Here is a 25872-nt window from a genome sequence, read left to right on the forward strand (position 1 = left end):
ACTGGAAGCAGGCTCCCTAGTGGAACGGGAAAGTTAAACAAGACACAGCTTCCCCTCCAATTCCACGTGCAGCTTTAATGCAGGTAAGCAGAGGACTAGATTAGGCCCAGCTGTGGCTTGTTTAACTCAACACTGTGAACTCACTAACCCTTTGGGACTCTATTACAATGCAGCAGTCCCCAAACACAGTTTGTCTCGCCGTGGGGCTAGAAGCGAGGCATTTTCACCATGCCCTCAGGTGGTGCCCCCGTGCTAGAGCCCAAGGCTGTAACACCGCTAAAGCACAGCCACTCCTGATGGTGCTGAGGACTCTCATTTTGTAAGCAACACCCCAGGGGCTGATTGGACAGTGCAGAGGAGAATGCTGCTGGGTGCCTGGGGAGAGTGAGGGGGCAGTCATTAGAGGTGGGGGGCAGGGAACAAATACTGAAGGTGAGGGCAGCTGTGGCCTGACTGGAAAACTCCCATTGCTGGCATTCTATAACCTCCATTTCAGGATGGCCAAAATAAAGGCAATCCTGGCCTCTTGCATGTGTAAACAGAAGTGAAAAGTGCCAAAAGGCAGACCAGGACATCACCAGGAGAAGTGGGAGGCTCACAGGTAGATCCATGTGGAGGGGTGGCATCTCCACAGTGAGGCTCTCATCTCACTCACTTGGGGCCACCAGCCAAAATGCAGGTGTAAGATGCCAGCCTGAGTACCCAAGCCTCGCTCAGCGAGTCAGGCTCATGAATAGCAGAGGAAAAGCGATGCGTACAGACTGAACAGGGAGATGCCTGGATGGAAGGAAAGTGTTAGATGAGAAGCAAATTCAAGTGAAACACTCTTGCTTAACCAATACAGAAAATTGTTCCTATCCAAAGAGAGACTTTCCAGTGTCAATAACAGACAGGACTGAAATCTGCCTAGAATTTCAAACAAAGGGACAGTTGCTGGTGAATAATCTTGTTCGTCAGAGAAATACCATCTACAGATAACAAGAATGCTCTCTTCTCTGAGGGCTTGATCCAACTCCCATTGGCTAGCACAACAACTGGATCAGGTCCTTGGTGAACAAGGACAGTCTAATAGATCAAAGGGAGTTGATCACAGAACTAAAAGTTAGTGGTTGCTTAGGTGCAAGTGATTGTGACTTGATCACATTTATAATGTGCAAACAGAAAAAAGTCCTAACCAGTAAAAAAGAAAATATATACACACACACATATATATACACATACATACAAATATACACACACACTTATAGACACTTACACATATTTGGTGCTTTCAAAGGGACAATTTCACAAAGCTGAAAACAATTGAGCCAAATAAACTAGGAGAGAAAAAATAAATAAAAGAATGTGAATACCTGTGAATACCTGGGCACTTCTTGAGAACGTTTTATTACATGTTCAAAAAGCAATCACTGATAAAGAGGCTACATTAGTTAAACAAACAAACAATTTGAGTTAAAGGGGAAGTGAAAGCAAGTATACATTTAAAAAAAAACAATATATAAACAAATGGAAAAAAGGAGAGGTTGATAGTAATGAACATAAATTGGAAGCTAGGAAAGTAGAAAATTGAAAAGGGAATCAAAAAGACACAAAGAGAAACCTACATCCAGCAGAGTTCAGAACAATAAGAAGGAGGGCTTTTTAAAGTATATTAGGAGCAAAAGAAATCCTAACAATGGTATTGAATAATGAAAGAATAGCATAAGCATTCAATAAATATTTCTGTTCTGTTTTTGGGGAAAAGCCAGTTGATATATTCATAGAGGATGATGATGATTGATGAAACACTTTCCATTCCAACAGTAACTAAGAAAGATTTTAAAAGGCAGCTACTAAAGTTTGATATTTGTTCAGATCAAGAGCTGCAATCAAGAGCTTTAAAAGAGCTGGCCAAGGAGCACTCTGGACTGCTAATGCTGATTTTTAATAAGTCTTGAAACACTGGGCAAGTCTCATGAGACATCTAAGTAGTAGGCTGAGGTCCCAAGTTGCAGTAGGGATCCCTAACTTGAGCGTGGAGGTTCCCCAAACCCTTAATAAACCTTGAAGGCATAGGGTGAGCAAAGATAGAAAACCCTTCTACTGGAGGATGAAAAGCTGATACTGTAGCCAAGTGAACCTTAATCGAGCTAACTGATAACCTTGGTTTCTTTAGGTCCAACAGGTAAGTCCAGGATAGCTGGAAGTGATGAAGATTCAGACACAAGCCATTGGCGCTGACGCCAATGGCTGAATCTGTTTCACTTCTGCAGGTAAGTAATTCAGTTTTACTTCCTTCTACTGTTGAGTAACACTTGTACTTTCACAGAGCAGGTAGATTCTAACCCCACAAACCATCAAGGAACCATGCCCTGATGCAAAGTAAATGATCTGGATCTTGGAAGAGCTGAGGAATGATCACAAGCTTGAACATCAGGTGGATACATAGGTGAAGCAGGTCAGGATACAAAGCTTGTCTCGGCCAGATTGGAACTATAAGGATAAGTCTGACTTTGTTATCAGATCTTGTGTGTAACTCTCAAAACTAGCAGTGTTAGAGTAAATACACAAAATAGTCCCTTCATCCAAAATAGGAGAAAGGCATCTCCCAGACAATGACGGCCTAGACCTCCTCTTGAGAGCAACTGATGACATTTCTTGTCCTGGAGTTAGCGCAAAGGCTCATTTTTAGAAATCCCCAATTTTGGAATATACCATGGAGAATTTGAGAGTCTAGCTCCCATTTGTAATCCTGGAAGAAGCACCTGCTGAGAATATCGGCTGTGGGGCTCTGAACGCCTGGGAGGTAGATGGCTGAAATTTGGATCTGATCGGCTATACACCAGATTCACATTATTGCTTTGGTGCACAGGAATACAGAACATGCAGGCCATGTTCTCAGTCATCAGCTTGATAGATTTGCCCCTGATGAGGAGTGTCAAGGTTTTTTCCCCCACTTTGAACTTTAGAGTACAAATGTGGGGACCTGCATGAACACTTCTAAGCTTAATTACTAGCTTAGATTTGGTAACACTGCCACCAGCCAGAAATTCAGTGTCTGGCACACTCCCTGTCCCCGCCAAACTTTCCCCTCCCTGGGTTGCCTTGAGAGGCTTCACCAATTTCCCTGGTGAACACAGATCCAAACCCTTTGGATCTTAAAACAAGGAGGAATTAACCATCCCTCTCCTTTTCCCCCACCAATCCCTGGTGAGTCCAGATCCCAAACCCCTTGGATCTTAAAACAAGGAAAAATCAATCAGGTTCTTAAAAAAGAAAGCTTTTAATTAAAGAAAGAAAAGGTAAAAATCATCTCTGTAAAATCAGGATGGAAAATACTTTACAGGGTACTCAGATTCATATAGCCCAGAGGAAACCCCCTCTAGCCTTAGATCAAAGCTACAGCAAACAGAGGTAAAAACCTTCCAGCAAAAAGAAACATTTACAAGTTGAGAAACAAACATAAGACTAACGCATTGCCTTGGCTGATTGCTTACAAGTTTGAAACATGAGAGACTGATTCAGAAAGATTGGGAAAGCCTGGATGTACGTCTGGTCCTCTTAGTCCCAAGGAGCGAACAACAACCGAACAAACCAAGAGCACAAACAAAGACTTCCCTCCACCAAGATTGGAAAGCCTCTTGTTCCCCTTTTGGTCCCTGGTCAGGTGTCAGCCAGTTTACTGAGCTTCTTAACCCTTTACAGGTAAGAGAGACATTAACCCTTAACTATCTGTTTATGACATGCCCCCCATATCTCAGACAGTGTGGAACCACCACTGGCAGTGATTTCTTCTAGAACTTTAGAATAAACCGATTAATAAAACACATGCACCTTTACGTATACTACTAATTAGTAAACTACAAGACTTTTCACATTTCAAGGACAATTTTAACAGTATATCTGGGAAGTTTCACGGAGAGTGCATCAGCTACTTTGTTAGAAGCTCCTGAAATGTGTTGAATTTCAAAATCAAAATCTTGGAGACCTAAACTCCATCGAAGCAGTTTTTTGTTGTTTCCCTTGCCAGTATGAAGCCAATTTAGCGCAGCATGGTCAGTTGTAGCTGGAAACGCCATCCCAAAGTATGGGCTAGCTTTTCCAGGGCATACACAATGGCATAGCGTCTTTTAACTGATTGACCAGTGGTTTCCCTCTCAGACAGTTTCTTGCTGAGAAACACGAACAGCATGGAAGTTTTGATCCGGTCCTTCCTGCATTAAAACTGCTCCTACACCACACTCAGACGCATCTGTGGTTCCTAGGAATGGTTTGTCAAGTCTGGGGCCCTTAGCACAGGGTCAGACATGAGTGTTGCCTTAAGCTGGATAAAGCCTTCTGACACTCATCAGTCCACTTAACTGCATTTGACTGGGTCTTTTGGTCAGGTCTGTTAGTGGGCAGCGATTTGGCTGTAGAGTGGAACAAATCCCTGTATATCCGGCAAGCCTAAGAAGGATTGGACCTGTTCTTTGACTTTGGACAGGCCACTTTTGGGATGCATCCACCTTGACTGTAGGCAGTTTATGTTCCTTGACCCACTGGTTCCAAGGTAAGTCACTGTTTTGGCCATTTTGACACTTTTTAGCCTTACAGTTGTCCTGCTTGCCTGATGTGCTCAAAGACTTTTCCAGGTGTTCCAGGTGTTCTGCCCATGAATCAGAAAAAATGGCCACATCATCGAGGTAGGCAACTGCATTTTCCCAATCCTGCAGGAGACCATCTACAATTTTGGAAGGTGGCAGGTGAATTTCGCAGCCTGAAGGAAGCACATTAAATTCATACCGCCGCACGGAATGATGAAGCTGACCTTTCTTTGGTGGGTTCATTAGCTGTACTTGCCAGTACTCCTGGGTAAGTTATCGTAGAGTGAACTGGGCACGTCCCAATTTCTCCAATAGCTCATCGGTGTTGGCATTGGATAGTTGTCGGGATGAGTTACAGCATTTAGCTTACGGTAGTCCAATGCAAAAGCGTATTTCCCATCTGATATGGGTACTGAACCACTGGAGATGCCCATGCACTGGTAGAGACGGATTATACCATTCTGTGCATGTTTTGGATCTCCCGTTCTATAGCAGCTTGGGGAGAGAACACCGGTAGGTTGCAGTTTAATTTGGGTGAGCATACTGTGTCAATGGAGTGGTATGTCCATTCGGTTCGTCTAGGTGGGCTGAGACACTGGGGCCAAAGCTGTGGACAGTTCCTTGATTGTTGCCGCTGCAGACGTTCCAGGTTATGGAGAGGTTCACCTCTTCCACGCCACCGTCATTTGCCTTTGTAGTAGGCACCTTCAGGCCACTCAGCGTCATCGCCTCCTGGGCTGTAAACTGACAAACCTTTAATTCTCTGGAATAAAGGGCTTTAGAGACTTAACATGGTACACTCTAGGCTTTAGGGTTGAGGTGGGGATGCTATGAGATAGTTAACATCCTAGGCGCTTGGACCGTGAATGGCCCTTCCATGACGCTTCCATCTTATGGCCTGTTGCACTTTAAGACCATAACCTGGTCCCCTACTTTTGAAGGAATGCTCTCTGGTATGTTTATCATACCAGGCCTTTTGCTCTCCTGAGCATCCTTTAGATTTCTTAGCAAGGCTAAAGGTGTCGAGGGTGCTTTGTAGGTTGCTTACAAAGTCTAGAATGTTAGTTCCTGGAGAAGCGTAAACCCCTCCCACTGCTGCTTCACCAATGTAATGGCCCCTTAACCTCGTGGCCATACACAAGTTCGAATGGTGAAACCCTAAACTGGATGTGGTACAGCCCTGTAGGCAAAAAGCAACTGCTGCAACACTAGATCCCAACCATTGGATGTGCATTTACGAATTTACGTATCAGGCCCCAAAGTTCCATTAAACCTTTCCACCAGGCCATTGGTTTGATGGGTTACGGGGTGGCACCAAGTGATTCAGCCCATGAGCTTCCCACGATTTTTCAGTGGTCCCTGCGAGGAAATTAGTTCCTGAATCTGTAAAGATGTCGGAGAGACAACCTCTCCTGGCAAAAATGTCTGCTAAGGCCTGGCACACAGTTTAGCCTGGTGTTGCTTAGAGCTTGCTTCCGGCCATCAGGTGCAAAGTCCACGAAAGTCAGTATGTACTGCTTTCCTCTGGGTCTTTTTTGGAAAGGACCCAAATACTACAGCTACTCGCTGAATGGACCTCAAAGGAGTGATGGCTGGAGAGGGGCTTTGACCTGGTCTTGGGCTTTCCATCGTTAACACACCTCAACAAGACCGGACATAATTAGCAACATCCTTGCCCATCCCCTCCCAGTGGAAGGACTTCCCCAACCTGTCTTTGGTTCTGTTCACCCAGAATGGCCACTGGGATGATCATGGGCTAAGCTTAAGAGCTTTACCAGTACTTAGTTGGAACTACCAACTGTTTTTGAGGATGCAGTCTTCCTGGTGTCCACCAGAAAGAGTCTCCTTGTATAAAAGCTTGTTCTACAACAAACCGGGATCGGTTTGGAAGAGCTGAGAGGCAGTGGGGTGCTCCGTGCTGCCGCCCAAGCTTTCTGAGGCTGTCATCTGCTTCCTGCTCAGCTGGAACTGTTCCCTTGAGGCTGGAGACGTCAGTTCCTCCTTAGACTGTGGACTTGGGCTTGGTCCTGGAAGCGATGTAGGTGATGGGGTTCTTTTCATGGCTGGTGAACCGCTGTCCACTGGTGCACTAGGTGATATTTCAGGCTCTGGCTGAGCCTCTTGGGTAGGGTTGTTCTGCCGCTTCTGCCAGTTCAGGCCACTGGTGCCCTCTGGTGTTGGAGTTGTAGATGTTTTGCAAGCGCTGGCATCAGTGCTGGCAATGGTTCTGGTGCTGGTTGCTTTTCAGTTCCGGTTCTGGACTGGATGCCACTATGGCTGTTGCAGTCGTGGCAGGGGATCTGGTCCACCACCTCTGTCTGGGTCTCTGGTAACACAGACGGGGCCTTGTGGATGGCTCAGGAACAGGGATGGGTCTGAAGCTTGCCTGGCTTGGCTGCGAGTGACCATCCCCACCCTCTTGGCCAGCTTCCCCCGGTTGGCCAAGTCTTCCCCCAGTAGCATGGGAGTATGGATAACTGTCATAGACTGCAAAGTCCACATCCTTGACCAGCCCTTGTACTGGACAGCATTCAGCTGTTAAGGCACGTTTAAGATTTTGAACTGAAGGGGTGAATGTTACCGGGCTCTGGGTTGATTGAATTTGGGGATATCACTAAGGATTGGTGGATAGCTGACACTTGTGCCCCGTGTCTTCCATGCGATAAGCTTCTTTCCTCCACTCTCAAGGTTTCCCTCTTCACTCCAGTTAGGGTATTGAGGGCACCTGGGCCGAGGATGCTTGTGTGATGGTGGTGTAATGAACTGTACTTGGTTGGGGTTCTTGGGGCAGTTGGCCTTTATATGCCCCAGTTCATTACATTTAAAGCATCGCCCAGCTGACTGGTCACTGGGCTGAGGTGGGTTGCTGGAGACTGGTGAGGTGGGACAACAGGGTGTCTAGGGCTTTCCTTGGGTTGCAAGTGGGGTCTTGGGCTGCCCTCGGTGATAGGGTTTATTTTCGGTGTGCCCCCTGTGATATTCGCTCCCCTTGCTAGTAGCTTTTTTCTTTTCTGCCATCTGGCTCCAGTCTCCCCCACCTAGGTTACAGTTTTGGGCTTCCCATCTAGGATGCACCTTTCTATTTGCTCAAGAACACCCTCTAAGAACTGCTCCATTTGTGTTAGGAAGGACAGCTCTGCCAGAGAGTTAGCATTTGCTCCTAATATCCAGGTATCCCAATTCTTTCCAATGTGGTAGGTGTGTCGGGTAAATGACACACCTGGTTTCCACCTTAGGGCTCTAAACCGCCGACGGGCATGCTCAGCTGTTAGTCCCATTCTGATTCTGGCCTTGGTTTGAAAAAGTTTACAAACGTTCATGTGTTCCTTAGGCATTTCAGCTGCCACCTCTGCTAAGGGTCTACTGAGCTGTGGCTTCAGCTCTATCATGTACTGGTCTGTAGAGATGTTGTACCCAAGGCAGACCCTTTCAAAATTTTCTAAGAAGGCCTCAGTATCATCACCTGCTTTGTAGGTGGGAAATTTTCTGGGATGGGAAACAGTACCTGGAAGGGTTGTTAGGGTTGGCTGGTACATCTGGCGTAGCCTTTGCTAAGTCCAGTTCATGCTTTCTCTCTTTTTCCTTCTCTTCCATCTCTTTTTGTTTCATCTCCATAGCTCTTCTGTGGTCAGCCTCTTTGGCTTTCTCTTCTGCGTCCAGCCTAGCCAGTTCTACTTTGTTAACTGTTTCACTGGTACTCATTTTCCTGCTTTCTTGAGCTGGCCACACCCTCCTGCAGCTCACTGAAACCTGGGATGCACTCCGCTCAGGGCTGCTTGGTTAACAGAGATTTTCTAACTAGCTGTACACGAGAGGTAGAAAGAAAGAAAGAAAACAATTCAACTTGTAAATTCCTTTTTGCTGGCTGCTTGCTCACAGCTTGAAGCCTCCTCTTAACAAAGACCCTTTTTAAAAACTTAACACCTCTGCCCTCAGGCTGCTTTCCAAGCAGCTAGAAAGGAGAGAAAAAAAAAATCCCATTGGCTTTTAGTTCCTAAAAATCCCACCCTGCTGCCCACCATGTCAAGGTTTTTCCCCCCACTTTGAACTTTAGAGTACAAATGTGGGGACCTGCATGAACGCTTCTAAGCTTAATTACTAGCTTAGATTTGGTAACACTGCCACCAGCCAGAAATTCAGTGTCTGGCACACTCCCTGTCCCCGCCAAACTTTCCCCTCCCTGGGTTGCCTTGAGAGGCTTCACCAATTTCCCTGGTGAACACAGATCCAAACCCTTTGGATCTTAAAACAAGGAGGAATTAACCATCCCTCTCCTTTTCCCCCACCAATCCCTGGTGAGTCCAGATCCAAACCCTTGGATCTTAAAACAAGGAAAAATCAATCAGGTTCTTAAAAAAGAAAGCTTTTAATTAAGAAAGAAAAGTAAAAATCATCTCTGTAAATCAGGATGGAAAATACTTTACAGGGTACTCAGATTCATCATAGCCCAGAGGAAACCCCCTCTAGCCTTAGATTCAAAGTTACAGCAAACAGAGGTAAAATCCTTCCAGCAAAAGAAACATTTACAAGTTGGAAAAACAAACATAAGACTAACAGCCTTGCCTGGCTGATTGCTTACAAGTTTGAAACATGAAAGAATTGGATCAGAAAGCCTGGGAAAGCCTGGATGTACGTCTGGTCCCTCTTAGTCCCAAGAGCGAACAACAACCGAACAAAACCAAGAGCACAAACAAAGACTTCCCTCCACCAAGATTTGAAAGTATCTTGTTCCCCTCTTGGCCCTCTGGTCAGGTGTCAGTCAGGTTTACTGAGCTTCTTAACCCTTTACAGGTAAGAGAGACATTAACCCTTAACTATCTGTTTACGACAAGGGGTAAGAAATGATGGCAAATTCACAGCTGTGAATCCCAAGCAGAGGTAAATGCCTCCCGCCAGCCCTGAGTTAGGAACCTAATTACACCTCTACCCGCTATAACGCAGGTTCGCACACAACACGGTAAAGCTCTGATACCCTGCTCTGAGCGGCATGTTAAGGGTGCCAGCCCAGGGCCAGGGGGTTGGATAAGGGGCAGAGGGTCTCGGGGACAGTCAGGGTCTCCCTCCTCCAGCGTCTGGGAGGCAGGAGCTGTGGGGGGACACCTTTGGGGACCCCGCAGTCCCAGAGTGGCCCTGGGAATTAGCGGGGGGCTGGTAGCAGCCCACTCCCCTCTCCTCACCCCAGCCCCAACCGTGTCACTCGGGGGAGGGGGTTTGGGGGAAGGGATCCCCACACACTCACCAGCAGCAGTGGAAGCGGAGCAGCCCAGCCCCAGCCCACTCCACTCCGCTAGGTCCCAGCCACAGTGCTCCGCTTCCCGCTGCAGGTGAGTACAGGGGGCGTCCTTTCCCCAACCTCCTCGCACTCACCTGTGGCTGGAAGCAGAGTGCTGCGGCTGGGAGGTGGCAGAGTGGAACGGGCTGGGGCCGGGCTGCTCCATGTTAGGGGGCTTATTCTTTCACCCTCTCACTTCCCTGGTCCTTCTCGCGTGAACAGAGAGCAACAATACCCGAAGTCCAAAGGCGCAAACAATTCGATATTTATTGGGGTGAACTTCCAGCAAGCATGATTCCAGTTTCCTTCCTCAGTGTCCCACTTCCCAGTTCTGACTCCACAGAGCCTTGCCTGTGTCCCTGTTTCTGTTCCCACCCCCTGTTCCCATTCCCCCCTTTAGCAAAACATGATCCCAATTCCCCCACCCCTAGTCCCTGTTCCCAATCCACCCCCCTTACTTCCTGACTGACTGCAGACTATATAGTTAAAGTTGAATTCTGCTTAGCTATACCTTAACCAATCATTTTACTGAAATTTAACTAACCAATCCTAACATACTGTAACATGGTTATTTAACCAATCAGATCCCACCACCTTAACTGGTTTACACCCAACAAAATTAATTATACAGCAGACAAACACTCACAGAACCAGACAGAGATTACACAGCCAAACAATAGGGAAGTGGAGACTGCAGTGACAGAACACCACAGAAATGAGGATTTCACATCCCAGCTATTGATAAGTGAGTTCTTGCCAGACAGGATGCTATCAAACTAAGTTTCCTTTTACATCTTCTAGGCTCTTCCCTTTCTCTGGAGGTGATAGATCAGCTCACCTTCCTAATAGCCCCAGATTGCCTTTTCAATATGACTAACAGAGCCTCAGACTGTCACAGTGAGAGAAGGCCCTTACACTGGCAGACAGAGATTTTGATTCTCTCTTTTATATCTCTGTAACTAGCTAAGTGATAAGAATACACCTAAATTCTTAAAGTATAGGCCTTTGCAGACAGGTCTGAATATCTATATCCTAACACTCCACTTCCCGCCGCTGCTGGTGAGTGCCTGTCAGGGGGCAGGGAGGGGTGGATAGGGGTTGGAGCAGTCAGGGAACATGGGGGTTGGGTAGGCGGTGGGGTCCTGGGGGTGATTAGGGACAGGGGTCTCTGGAGAGGACGGTCAGGGAACAAGGAACAGGGAGGGCTAAAGCAAGTTCGATATAACGCGGTCTCACCTGTAACACAGTGAGATTTTGTCGTCTCCCAAGGACCGCGTTCTATTGGGGTAGAGGTGCACCTTGTCAGGATAGGACTGAGGCTTCACCCCTCTCCTGGGCATTCCCTAGTGGCTAGGGTAGGCTGAGGTCCTCAGCTTGCTGGCGTCTGTGAATCCCATTCTTAGGCACTGAAATCTCCCCATGCATTGTATAAGTGCAAAGTAATGCACGCTGGAAAACATAATCCCAAATCTACATGCAAAATGATGGGGTCTAAATCAGCTGTTACCATTCAAGAAAGAGATCTTGGCGTCATTGTGGATCGTTCTCTGAAAACATCTGCTCAGTGTGCAGTTTCAGTCCAAAAAAACCAAACAGAATGTTAGAAACCATTAGGAAAGGGATAAATAATAAAACAGAAAATATCAATGTCTCTGTATAAATCCCTGGTACACCCACCCCTTGAATACTGCAGTTCTGGTTGCCCTATCTCGATAAAGACATTTTAGACCTGGAAAAGGTATGGAGAAGGGCAACAAAGATGATTAGGGGATGGAATAGCTGCCACCTGAGAGATTAAACAGGCTGGACTGTTCATCTTAGAAAAGAGATGACTAAGGATGTCGATATGATAGAGGTCTATAAAATCGTGGCTGGTGTGGAAAAAGCTACTAAAGAAGTGTTATTGTCCTGTTCATATAATTCAAAAATTGGGGGTCACCTAACTAATGGAATTAATAGGCAGCAGGTTTAAAATAAACACAAGGAAGTATTTCTTCACATCACACACAGTCAACCTGTGGAATTTGTTGCCAGAGGATTTTGGGAAGATCAAAAATATAACTGGGCTCAAAAAGAATTAGATACATTCATGGAGAACAGGTCCATCAAGGGCTAGTAGCCAAAATGGTCAAGGAGGGAACCCTATGCACCAGGTGTCTCTAAACCTTCAACTGCCAGAAGCTGGGACTGGACAACAGGGGATGGATCACTTGAAATTTCCCTGTTCTATTCATTCCCTCTGAAGCACCTGGTATTGGCCACTGCCAGAAGTCAGAATACTGGGCTAGATGGACCATTGGTCTGACCCAGTATGGCTGTTCTTATGCTCTTATTGTACAAGTAGCCTGGGCACCTAACTCAGAACCAAGTTTTCCCAGAGAGGTACTTGCTAGTGTTGGGAAAGGCTAGATATCTTAGCATGACGAGAGACTTCTCCTCTAGCCTAGGATTGCAGCTCTGAAACACCTGCCAACACAGCTGTAGTATGGATGTGATGCATAGCTGTGAAAACACTTCTAGATTGCAGCATCAAGAGAGGTCAAGCTCTCTAGGCTATTCTTAATGGAACTTGGATGGGGGAGACATCAGTTCTGAAAGCTATTAAAAAAGTTACCTACCTTTCATAACGGTTGTTCCTTGAGATATGTTGCTCATGTCCATTCCAATTAGGTGTGCACGTGCTACGTGCATGGCAGCTGGAAGGTTTTTCCCCTAGCAGTACCCGTTGGGTCAGTCCAAGCACCCCCTGGAGTTACGCCTCCAGGGCGCCAAATATAGGGCCCTGCCAACCCGCCACCACCTCAGTTCCTTCTTGGCAGTTTGCTCTGACAGAGGGGTAGGGGGGTGGGTATTGGAAAGGTAGGTAACTGTTTTTTCTTCTTTGAGTGATTGCTCATGGCAATTCAATTAGGTGATTTCCAAGCCTAAATTTTGGAGGTGGGGTTGGAGCTCAGAGGTTTGCTGACTGCAGCACTGCTCTGCGAAAGGCTTCATCATTTCTAGCCTGCTGGGTAATGGCGTAATGCGAGGTGAAAGTGTGGATTAAGGACCATGTCGCAACTCTGCAGATTTCCTGGGTCAGAACCTGGGCCAGGAATGCCCTTGTGGAGCATGCTGTAAGTGGAGGGGCAGGTATCTTCGCCCAATTGTAACATGCCCAGATACAAGATGTGAGTCACAGCAAAATTCTTTGGGAAGAGACTAGAAGCCCTTTCATTACATCTGCTACTGCGACAAACAGCTGAATGGACTTCCAGAGTGGTTTCATCCATTTGATATAGAAGACTAACGCGTGGCAAACGTCCAATGAGTGAAGTTTTTGCTCCACACTGCTTGCGTGCAGTGCAGCTTAGGGTAGAAAACTGGAAGATAAACTGGTTAACATGAAACTGGGAGACAACTGTAGGAAGAAAAGCCAGATGTGGTCTAGGTTGAACCTTGTCCTTATTGATGTGAAATGAGAGCTCCACTTGGGACCAGAGGCCCTGAGTCCTGCAGTCTCCCAGGTGTATGCCCCAACCCAGCACTGACGTGTCTGTCACCAGCGAAAGCAATGGCTGTGGTCTGGCAAAGGGGACACCCACATACACCACCTGTGGGTCGAGCCACCGTAGAAAGGACTTGAGGACCGGTCGAGGTAAAGTGACGATTTTGTCTAGACTGTCCTGAATAGGCTGATACACTGAAGCCAGCCATGCCTGAAGAGGTCAGAGTCTCAGTCTGGCGTGCTATACTACATAGGTACAAGCAGCTAAGTGGCCCAGAAGCTTTAGGCAATTCCTTGCTGTGATGGTAAGGAACTGCCTGAGACTTCGTATGATGTCACACAGGGACCGGAAACACGACTCTGGGAGGTATGCCCTCGCATGTGTAGAGTCCAATACTGCCCCTATGAACTCTGTCCACTGAACTGGGGGGCACGGTTGACTTCTGTACATTCAGTAGAAGGCCCAGGTTGTCAAAAGTAGCCCTTAAGAAGCTCACTTGCACCTCCACTTGCGCCCTGGAGCCGCCCTTGATTAGCCAGTCATCAAGATATGGGAACACCTGCACCTGATGCTAGTGTAAGAACGCAGCCACAACTGCCATGCACTTAGTAAACATTCAAGGAGCTGCTGACAGGCCGAATGGAAGGACTGTGAACTGATAATGACTGTGGTTCACCACGAACTTGAGGTACCTCCTGTGGGATGGCATTATTGAAATCTGAAAGTAAGCATCCTTCAAGTCAAGGGTGGCGTACCAGTCCCCCAGATCCAAGGGATAATGGAGGCTAAAGAGACCATGCAGAACTTCAGTTTCTCTATGAACTTGTTGAGCTCTCGCAGGTCTAGGGTGGGCCTGAGGCCACATTTGGCTTTCGGTATTAGGAAATACTGGGAATAGAAGCCCTGCCCTTCAGCTCCTGAGGAACCTCTTCCACTCTCCCCAGCGCTAGGAATGTGCACCTCCTGCGTGAGGAGCTGTGCGTGAGAAGGGTCCCTGAAGAGGGGTGGAAGGGAGGGAGGGAGGAGAACTGGAGGGAGTATCCCCTTTCTACTGTGTGGAGTACCCAGTGATCCGATGCAATTTGCGCCCACGCAGGATGGTCGGCACAAGAAGGTAAGAGGGGAATAGATCCAGAGTCCAGACTGGTATGTTACCCCCAGGCGCACCTTCAGAAGTTCTGCTTCTGGCCTGAGGACGTTTTGCCTGCCCAGAGCTGACGAAAGGGGAGGCCTCTTTCTGTTGTTTCTATTATGCCACTGAGAAAAATCCTGCCTGTTCTGTGGGTGGTAAAAACGAGGCGGGGGTTGCGACTTAAAGTGCCTCCATTGTGTAGCCAGAGCATGCAGGCCCAGGGACTTGGGGGTGGCCCTCAAATCCTGAGGCTATGAAGCTGAGAGAGTCAGTCTTTTCTGAAAAAAGGGCCAAGCCCTCAAAGGAGAGGTCCTGTATAGTCTGCTGGACCTCAGATGAGAGCCCTGAGACTTGCAGCCAGGAGCTCCTCCTCATGGCTACCCCAGAGGCCATGGTGTGGGTGGCTGAATCAGCCACATCAAGGGCTGCTTGGAGCAAGGTGCGGGCAATGAGCTTACCCTCCTCTACCAAGGAGAACTCTGCCCTGGAGTCCTCCGGGAGAAGCACTGTAAACTTCACCATCGCTCCGCACAAGCTGTGGCTGTACCTACTGAGGACAGCCTGATGGTTAGAAATTCAGAGCTGGAGCCCCCCGGTGGAATGAATTTTCCTCCCAAAGAGGTCCAGCTTTTTAGCCTCCCATTTTTTTGTGGAAGGGCCCTGGTATCCTTGGTGGTCCCGCTCATTTGCCGTTGCTACCGCTAGACACTCTGGCGAGGGATGGGTGTACAAATGCTTGAACCCCTTAGAGGGAACAAAGTATTTCCGCTCATTCCTCTTCGCCGTTGGTGGTAAGGAGGCGGGGGTCTGCCACAGTGTCTTAGTGGTGTCCTGTATGGTCTTAATAAATGGCAGGGCAATACAAGAGGGACCAGAGGGGGCGAGAATGTCCACCACGGAATCTGATGTCTCGGCGACCTCCTCCGCCTGGATCCCCAGGTTCTGTGCCACCCTGCTGTCCTCCACAGCTGGGGCTGTCGACATTCCTGCCGTCGCCTCATCAGGTGAGGATGAGGACGAGGGCCTAGCTGGGAGCAGATCCTGTTCTCCGCCCTCAGCACCAAGGGGATCCTGCAGTGCCTGGTCTTCCGGCGCATTCTGTCCCGGCATGGCAAATGATTGGTCCTGCCCCGGGTGAGGTGTCAGAGCACGTATGATGCTGAGGTCACCGACGCTGACCTCGAATGGGACCTCTGTCTCTGGCAGAACACAGGGGGTCCAGAAAGACCACTGGGCGGGAGCCTGCCACTGACCAGGCTCCAGCCCTGGATGAAGCTGCTGCCTGCATCTGTCAGATCTGGACTGCCTGCTTCTCCTGGATCTATAGGACTCCACTTCCAACTCTGAGGACTTGCTGTAAGATGACGATGGGGATGGTGACTGGCATAGTACAATCACCGGCTTGCCTCTGGATGGCACTGAGGGTCTCACAGGTGCTGCTGAGACAGAGCTTGGTGTCCTGTCTCGCCTAGGAGGGGAAGGTGGTGATGTGAAGGTGATGAGGTCCTTGGCAGTCTCGAACGCTCCAGCGTGGAAGGTAACTATAGATCGCGGCCTTCTTGGAGAGGGGAGTGTTGGGAGACCAGACTCAACAGGTCCGGTGCTGGGGCAGGAGATGATGGGACCGTAGTTGGAGGACTCAAACTCACATGACCTGCCATGGTTCTCACGGCAGCAGACTTCTGCATCAGTTTGGGCATGTGAGAGGCCCCTTTTGGGTCTCCTCTTCTTGTGGGGCACTGAGGATTGCGAACGGTGCTCCCCACTGCCCTGCATGAATCCCCTATGTGGGGAACTGTGCTGGTGCCGAGGGTCTCTGGCAGATCCCTACCTCAATGCCAGCTCATGTATCAGTGGTGCCAGCACACTGCACACCAACGTCAAGGTGCTCAGAGTCGGCTTGGCTGACCCAGGGCCCAAGTGGGGACAGAAGGCAGCCTCCATCAGAAGGATCTTGAGGCGCCGATCCCTCTCCTTCTGAGTTCTAGGATGAAATCCCCTGCAGATCTTGCAGCATTCCTTTTGGTGGCTGTCCCCCAAACGCTTCAAGCAGAAAGTGTGGGGGTCACTCCATGCTGCACAGGGTTCAAACCCTGGGGAGGGTGGGGCGTACCCCCAAACCAAAACTACAACAACACTATCTAACTATTTACAGAAAAAGTTCAAGACTGCTAAAGAAGCGCTTGCCGAAGCAAGAGATAACGAGCGCTCCGGCTAACCGTCAAAGGCGGTAAGAAGGACCTGAGGTGGCGGTGGGTCAGCAGGGCCTTATAGTCGGCAGCATGTCTCCAGGGGGCACCTGGACTGACCCGATGGGTACTGCTAGGGGAAAACCCTTCCGGCTGCCATGCACATGGCACACGTACGCCTAGTGAGCAATCACTCGAAGAACCTGCTCTAGACCAGGCATGGCCAAGCTGTGGCTCATGAGCCACATGTGGCTCTTTTACAGTTAAAGTGCAGATCCCAGAGCCCCCCCACGTATTCCCCCATCTTATTCTCTGCTTACAAGACTGGGCACGGAGGAGCTCAGGGCTTCTGCCCTGCATCGGGGTGGTGGGACTAGGGGCTTCTGCACTGCAGGGAGGCGGGCCTCAGGGCTTTAGACCAGCAGGTGGGCATCGGGGCAGAAGCCCCACACCCCAGCAGGCACCATCCTACGGGGCAGGTTGTGTGTGTCTTGCAGCTCTCAAACATCTGAAGATTATTGTGTGCGGCTCAGAGGGTCAGTAAGTTTGCACACTCCTGCTCTAGGTGAACACAATGAATAAAACCACCCAGACAAAAGAAGGAGGAAGCCTCATAAAACCTCCTTAAAAGGCTGACAACTCTCCTCTCAAGAGATCATCCTAAGAGCTTTAGAGAGGCAGCACTGCCTTCAAAGGCAGGTTAATTCAAATCAATTAGGCACAGCCATTGCTGCAGCTACTTGAGAGCAGCAGCCCACAGCTATGCCTTTTCAGTAGGCAGCTGCTCTAAATGGGATGCCATGGCTGATGGTAAGTGGGTATTGGGGTGCACAGATTGAGTTCATTAGTTTCTGCCCAGCTGGGTGGAGAGAGAAAACTTATGAGGACTGTCTGGACCTGCCTTGACGCGTGGGAGGGTGACGTGGGCAACAGAGAAATACTTCTGGAAAGGCTGGCAAGTCCAGTAGGGCATAGTGCCAAGACTGTCCTGTGGGTGCCAACTGGCAATGGGAAGAAAAGGGAGAGCATTTATATAGATCTCAGAACATTTGAAGACTAAGGGCTAGATTCACAAAGGGACTTGGGCATGTAACTGCCTCTTAGGCGTATAAGTCCAACATTTTGGCACTACTGGCATTCACAAAACCCCAGCTCAGCTGCCACTTAACCTGTAGGCCCCTCTATTTCCCAGGCACCTATGTTTCTGCGAGTAGAGTCCCCTACATGCCTAAGTTTCCACTGCTGGGCACGAGCAAAGCCACCTAAGCCTGATGCTGCTGAGCTGCCCGGAGCCCTAGCTCACGCCTAAGCCATGATGGGATTCTCAAAGCAGACATTCCCCCACCTGTGGGCCTGATACAAAAGATATGCTCTGAGCAGGACTAACCCCCCCAAAAGACAGCATGGATGAGAGCCTGGGAGCAGGCATGTACTTTTCCCCGTTAGAGTCAACAGTACAGTGGTTAGGGCACTCACCTCAGATGTAACACCCCAGGTCTGTAATCTCCACTCTACCTGACTTGGAGCAGGGACTCAAACCTGGCTTACCCCCACCCAGCAGTTAGTCCCCTGACCGTGAGATATGGGGTCACTCTCTCTCCCCCAACGAATGTTTAATTACGTACACAAAGTGGAACAGCGTCAACAGGAGAGCTCCAGCACAGAATGCTCAATAGCCAGATGGTTAGGGCCCTTTCCTGGGGTGTGAGAGAGCTGGCTTCAAGTCCCTGCAGCTACTGGTTATAAAGGGATGGTCTCTCTTTCACTCTGGTTGGTTGTGTTCTGCAAGAAAGGGCTGATCTGGCTTAGGTGCCTAATTCCAGGAATCCTGAGCGGAAATGGGCCCTTCTCTCCAGCCCAGAGTTTGGCGCCTGGTGAGCCTGCAAATTATTGTTTCTAGACAAAGCTGGTCCTCTGGCTTTCTATTTCTCAGCCTTTAGTAACGAGCCTCCTGCACCTGGGAAACTAAACCAAGGAAAAAACTCTGCAAGTTCTGAACAGAAGCTCAGAACCCTGAGAGGCAGATGGAAGGTGCTTGGACCCCTTCAATTTGACTGACTGCGTAGACCTGTCCAAGTCTGATATAACCCATCCAGCTGGAGACTGACCTCGTTCATTCTCAGCCTGCCACTGTGACATTCCCCTCATGTTATCTGGACCGGTGATCTGCTAGGTCACTCCAACCTTTAACTCTGGGAGCCAGCCTGACCCTGCTCTGCTGGGAGAACCTCCACCTCTGGGCTGTTCACGCACAGCCTTTGGCGTGTAAGCTGCTCCCAGCTACTTGCAACCAAGTGACACTAGCCAATATCTCTGGTCCCAGACACAACCCTAGGAACCTCCGTCTTGCAGTGTCCTGTTATGCCCACTGGACGCTGCAAGCTTATATGAGTTTGTCAATTTAACAAAGAAATTGATATGTACCAGGCTTGTTATCCCAAGGGGAGGCTCTGACAGGCTTCAAACCAAATACACTGCTTCAGATTAAATAAACAGATTTATTAACTACAAAAGATAGCTTTAGGAATTATAAGTCAAAGCACAACAAGTCCGATTTGGTCAAATGAAATAAAAGCAGAACACATTCTAAGCTGCTCTTAACACTTTCAGTGCCCTTACAAACAGATGTTTCTAACCACAGGCTGCCTGGTTGCCCTTCAGCCTGGCTCTCCCCTTTGATCAGTGTGTCAGTTGCTTGGTGGTGGTGTCTGTAGATGGAAGTGGAAGAGAGAGGAGGAGCCTGGCAAACGTCTCTCCTTTTTATCATGTTCTTTCTTCCCTCTTGGCTTTGCCCCCGCCCCCCTTTCAGGGTCAGGTGAGCATTACCTCATCGTAGCCTACAACTGACCAAGGGAAGGGGGGTGACTCACTCCAGAGTCTAACAGATCCTTTGTTGCTGCCTAGGGTCCAGTCTGCCGCAGCAGCGCTTTATTGTGCCGTGTGTGGCTGCAGCTCCCAGCGCTCTAAAAAAACCACCTCAACAAGCGGCGTAGCTCCCAGCGCTGGGGCACTGTTTACACTGGTGCTTTACAGCTCTGCAACTTGCTGCCCTCAGGGGGCTGTTTTTTCACACCCTGGAGCAAGAAAGTTGCAGCGCTGTAAAGTGTCAGTGTAGACAAGCCCTAGGCCAGTGTCCTTTGTTCCTGTGAGGCTGGGTTTGGTTTGCCCTGTACATGCCCTGATGAGGTGTGAACTGCCTCTCTGCTCCAGGAGAGTTTTTGCCTGGGCTTGTTTTAAGCCATGAGGATAAATTTTCAGCCTCATAACTTTATATATGAAATTACAACCTATAACATTACTAAGACATTGCCATAACAACAATTACTATAACAACAATGCTCAGTGCATCACGAGACTTCCAAAGACACCCGATCTGACAAACTTTGCACTGGACACCACACAATCATATTATAAAGATGAACATGGGGTGCAGGGTATTCCCCCAAGATCCACAACGTCACACTGGTCCTCTGGCTTTCTATTTTCTCAGCCTTTAGTAATGCCTGGTTGTTAATATCCTCCGCCTGGGAAACTAAACCAGGAAAGGAAAACTCTGCAAGTTCTGAACGGAAGCTCAGAACCCTGAGAGGCAGAAGGAAGGAGCCTGGACCCCTTCAATGTGACTGATTGCGTAGACCTGCCCAAGTCTGATATAACCCATCCAGTTAGAGACTGACCTCGTTCATTCTCAGCCTGTCAGCTCTTCAGGGCAGGGAGCACGTCTTCACACGTTTGTACGGACTCTGGCACAAGGGTGCTGCTTTCTCACTGGGGCTGGGGGAGCAACAGGAATCTGAATACTCAATAAGACGAGTTCCCCAAGAAAGGCTGATGCTTTGGGAATGACGAGAACAGATGCAGCGATCTCCCTGGGGTCAGACACCACAAATCAAGCAGAAACAAAAGAAAAGGCAACCTTGTATTCACTGACTGCTAATTAGATGCACTCTTGGTTTGGCTCCTTCCTTCAGGCTAGGTCCCCTAGTCTGGGATTACCGCCCCAGGGTGCCAGGCAATGAATGAACACAAAGAGACAGGCCCTGTCCTGAAAAGTTTACAATCTAAATAGAAGAGGTGACACAACAGGTGGATGCAACAAGGAGCACATGCAACGTGCCTGGCTCCCAAGAGTGCTCAAGAGAGTGGCACGTGGTACAGCTAATGGAATCTGGTTCAGGACCTCGGTGGTCCACATCAGACTATGAAGACAGCTGCCAGGCAGAGCACAGCGCCTACCTTTACGCTTCAGAGACATTAGGGACCGAAAGAATCCAGAGGCTGTGCCAATGCCACCAGGCAGCTTGGGGTCCTCCTCCCCCATCAGCTGGGCCAGCTCTGCTCCCGGCAGGTCGATGAGCCTGGTGATGTTGCTGACCACCAGCTCTGTGAACACTTCGGGCTTCTCATGCCGCAACTTCTCCACAAAGAAGTCAGGGTTGAAGATGACTGTTTGCCCACGGAGGGAGGAGTCATTGCAGATGACAAACCTGCAGATGGCATCACTGGGAAATAAAAGGAGACAGGTTGTAAAATATTTCTTCCAGAATTCACTCATACAGTCAGTGTCCCCCCAAATCCCAGGCCTCCGGAGCAACCTCACTCTGGAAAAGACATCTACTCGCACTGGAGCTGCCAGTGTGTTCTTCAAAACCACTGCCTGTCCCATGCTTGCTATGAATCAACAGCATGCGTAGCTTCAGCAGAGCTGGGACAACAGCTCTTCTCGGTTTTGTTTTTTAACATTATAATTAACAACTGTACCGAAGACAAGATGCACAAAACAGTACAACTGTCTTACAACTCTGTCTGATAAACCTTGCCAGCAAGATTTCAGATCACTAAATCTCAGAAAAAGGGAAAAAGCCCCCGAAGCAGCTATTTTAATCATTAACTAAACTTCAGACCTGAAGGCTCTAGTCACACTACCAGAGCAACTATTACTTGTGTGACTGTGAGCATATCCCCAAAGAATATACACCAGGTAACAGAAGCACAGCCACACATGGAATGCTACAATGTAGCCTGCAACTACCTTTATCTTTAATAGAAAGAAAGGCCACAGAAACTACAGGCCCCAAGTGTACTCAGATCAAGATTAGGGACTAAACAGTGGACTGGATTCTCCACTAGCTGCACCTCTTACCAAAGACAAAGGCAGTTGGAATGGGCTTGATTTTATCTCAGTTGCTACCTACATGCTCATGGCAAATTACTAGTGGGGCCCTATATTTAGGCAAAGGCGGGGTGTCTGCAATGTACACACACACCACTGACAGTCAGCATCCTGACAAATATCCAGACTTTCCTCTAGCTTTCACAAAGGTTCAAATGTAGCACAGCGCCAAATGTGCGCAGACATTTAACTCCTCAGTGGGGAGTGTTAAACATATTTTTTCTGCTGTAAACCAATAATTACAAAGAGCAACGAATGGAGAAGACAGAAAAAAAATCCTATACTACGCATAGAAAGGTAACCTCAATCTACAATCTGTTGTCTCCCTGTTATTTGTGAGCTTCCACAACTATGTGAACAACTATATGCATCTGTGACATTACTGACGAACTGTGATCCTATAGATCATTGTTACAAACAAGGTTCTAGAGTGGCACCAAATCTTGTACAAAGGAGATCAAGTAAGGTGTCTATGGGAAGGTTATGATTTGCTGGTTATGATGATGCTATCTGTGTGCAGGTATCATTGTATATTTAATGTTATAAGTATTGGCTCTATACTGTCTGTATTTCAAACTTGTGCTATGCTTCCGGGTGACACCCCAGACCATTTGGCATCAGCACTGCCTCGCCTTCTTGATGGCCCATTAAGAACCATCAGCTATACAACTTACCTATTGAGAGAAGGCAGATACACCTTATGACTCAGCAAGGCAGGCAGGGACATGCCTATGGACAGAACTCTGAGGCTTTCAAGCCATGTGCTAGGCAGCTTGTGTTTGAAATACAGGCCACATGGCAAGAGACTATAAAAGGCAGCTGCATCTTCTCCATTTTGCCTTCAATCCTGCTTCTGACCTCTGGAGGAACTATGCTTGAAATGAAGCTCTGAACAAAGGACTGAATGACCCATCCAAGCTGGGATGTTTATACTCCAGAGACTTAATTGGTTTAAAATGAGCAGTAATCCCATCAAGCCTGAAACAAGCCTGAACTAAGAACTTTGCAATTGTTGTATGTATTTGATTCCATTTAACCAGTTTTAACTCTCATCTATATTTCTTTCTTTTTCTGAATAAACCTTTAGGCTTTAGATTCTAAATTGGCAACAGCGTGATTTGTGGGTAAGATCTGACATGTACATTGGTCTGAGGCTTGGTCCTCTGGGATCGAGAGAACCATTTTTCTTTTTCATAACCATTCATCCCCACAAGGAATGGTGCTGGTGGTGATACTGGGTAACTGGAGTGTCTAAGGGAATTGCATGTCTGACTTCTGGTTAGCCAGGGGGGTGAGACCAAAGTCCTCTCTGTTTGGCTGGTTTGATGTGCCTCAGCTAGTAAAGGAACCCCAGTCTGGGGCTGTGACTGCCCTGGTCTAAGCAATTTGTCCTGAATTGATACTCTCAGAAGTGTCCCACCAAAGGCAGTTTCGTTACAGCATTTTTTACCTAAAAGGCAGAAAAAACGGTTACTCACCTTTTCAATAACAGTTGTTCTTCGAGATGTCTTGCTCGTGTCCATTCCATTCTAGGTGTGTGTGCGCCCACATGTGTGGTCATCGGAGATTTTTGCCTTAGCGATATCTGTAGGGCCATCCATGGCGCCCCCATGAATGCCACTCTCACGTGTTGGTATATCAGGCACCGCCGGCCCTACGCCTTCTTGGTTCCTTCTTGCTGACAACCCCGACAGAGGGGCAAGAGAGTGGGTAATGGAATGGACATGAGCAACACATCTCGAACAACAGTTATAAAAGGTAGGTAACCGTTTTTTCTTCGAGAGCTTGCTCATGTTGATTCCATTCTAGGCAACTCACAGCAGCATCAAAGGAGGTGGGCTCAGAGTCCACAGGCTTGCAGCTCTGCTCTGCCAAAGTTAGCGTCGTCTCGAGCTTGCTGGGTCAGTGCATAATGAGATGCGAATGTGTGGACGGACAACCAGGTAGCGTCTCTACAGATCTCTTGGCTCGGAACCTGTGCCAGGAAGGCTGCCAATGATGCCTGTGCCCTAGTTGAGCGTGCCATTACTATCACTGGTGGATGCAGGCTGGAACCTGTGATCAAGGATGAGATCCTCTGGGCAACCCTTCATCTTGTCTGCCACTGCAATGAACAACTGCATTGACTTATGAAATGGCTTTGTTCGATCTATGTAGAAGGTCAGCACCCTCCGGATGTCCAGGGTGTGTAGACTGCGTTCCTTATCTGATGCATGAGGCTTTGGAATTAAGACTGGTGCCAGTATGAAACTGGGAAATTACCTTGGTCAGAAACGCCAGGTGCAGGCACAGCTGAACGTTGTCCTTAGAAGACCGTAGAGCAGGGATCCCCAACGTGGTGCCCACAGGTGCCATGGCGCCTGCGGGAGCATCTAAATGCCCCTGTGTTGTGGCCGGTGGTCGAGCATTCGCCGAAATTCGGTGGCATTTCAGCGGCGCCGCCTCTGGATGACAACGCTTGCCATCAACAAGCAGCATCATCCAGAGGCGTCGCCGCCAAATTTCGGCGGCATTTCAGTGGATGCTCAACCGCTGCCACGGTCCTTTGGCACCCACCAGATGAAAAAGGTTGGGGACCACTGCCATACAGTGTGGCTCCGAAGCAAGGACCCTGATCTCAGACACCATACAGACCGACGTTATGGTGACCAGGAATGAAACCTTCCAGGACAGAAGCAGGAGAGAGAAGGAAGCCAAAGGCTCAAAGGGAGATCCCATGAGCCTTGACAGCACAAGATTCAGGCCCCAGGATGTGAAGAAGGGGGAGCTACAGACCCTTCAAAAACCACGCTGTCATATGGTGGGCGAAGATAGACCTGCCTTGGAACGGAGGATGGAACGCTGAAATGGCAGCCAGGTGGACCTTGATCGAAGAGAGGGACAAGCCTTGGAGCTTGAGGTGCAGCAAATAATCCAGGATATCCTGCAGCGGGGCCTCTGAGACCCGAATACGCCACTCCAAGGTCCAACATGTGAACCTTTTCCACTTCTCCTGGTAGGTTGCCCCGGTGAAGGGTTTCCTGATGCCTAGCAAGACCTGCTGAACACGGGTCGAGCATGCCTGTTTGTCCATGCTTAGCCACGCAGTAGCCGAGCCGTCAAGTGCAGCGCTGCCAGGTTTGGGTGCAACAGACTGCTGTGGTTCTGGGACAGCAGATCCGGTCAAAGTGGCAGTGATAGAATCAGAGAAGATCAGGATTGGAAGGGATCTCAGGAGGTCATCTAGTCCAACCCCTGCTCAAAGCAGGACCAATTCCCAACTAAATCATCCCAGCCAGGGCTTTGTTAAGCCGGGCCTTAAAAACCTCTAAGGAAGGAGATTCCACCACCTCCCTAGGGAACCCATTCCAGTGCTTCACCACTCTCCTAGTGAAATAGTGTTTCCCAATATCCAACCTAGACCTCTCCCAAGCAAGTTTGCAGATACACTAAATGGAGAGTGGTAGATATGCTAAGAGGGGAGGGACAGTATACTGAGGACCTAGACAAATTAGAGGACTGGGCAAAAGAAACCTATGAGGTTCAAGCAAGGACAAGTGCAGGCCTCCATTTAGGAAGGAAAGAATCATGCACTGCTACAACCTAGGGAGCGAATGGCTAAGAAAGCGTCTGCAGAAAAGGACCTAGGGGTACAGTGGACGGAGAAGTGGATATGAGCCGTCACAGTGTGCCCTGTTGCCAAGAAGGCTAAGCATTTTGGGCATGTATAAGTGAGGTGTGCAGGCCAGCAGATCAGAGGTGGAAATGATCATCCCGCGGGTATTTCGAACATGGTGAGGCTCATCTGAGTACTGTGTCCAGTTTGGGCTCCACACTACAAGAAAGGATGTGGAAATTGGAAAGAGTCCAGCGGAGGGCAACAAAAATGATTAGGGCTGGAGCACATGACTGATGAGAGAGCTGAGGGAACTGGATGTTTAGTCTGCAGAAGAAGAAGGAAAGAGGGGATGATAGCTGCTTTCAACTACTGACAAGGATTCCAAAGAGGATGGATCTAGACTGTTTCTAAACAGTGGTGCAGTGACAGAACAAGAGCATGGTTTCAAGTTGCAC

The 25872-nt window shown here is 48.6% G+C and overlaps 1 protein-coding gene across 1 annotated transcript in view; it reads right to left on the bottom strand.

The window, feature by feature from the left end:
* The window catches only part of ARHGAP19 (Rho GTPase activating protein 19), a 79176-nt gene that overhangs the window by 12931 nt on the left and 40373 nt on the right, over positions 1 to 25872 (bottom strand). Inside the window, exon 2 of the mRNA XM_032781538.2 lies at positions 20883 to 21148. Within this exon, the coding sequence (XP_032637429.2) occupies positions 20883 to 21148 (266 nt within the window). The remainder of the gene's footprint in view (positions 1 to 20882; positions 21149 to 25872) is intronic.

The sequence above is a fragment of the Chelonoidis abingdonii genome, chromosome 16 (genome assembly GCF_003597395.2).
Source record: "Chelonoidis abingdonii isolate Lonesome George chromosome 16, CheloAbing_2.0, whole genome shotgun sequence".
Taxonomy (NCBI): Eukaryota; Metazoa; Chordata; order Testudines; family Testudinidae; genus Chelonoidis; species Chelonoidis abingdonii.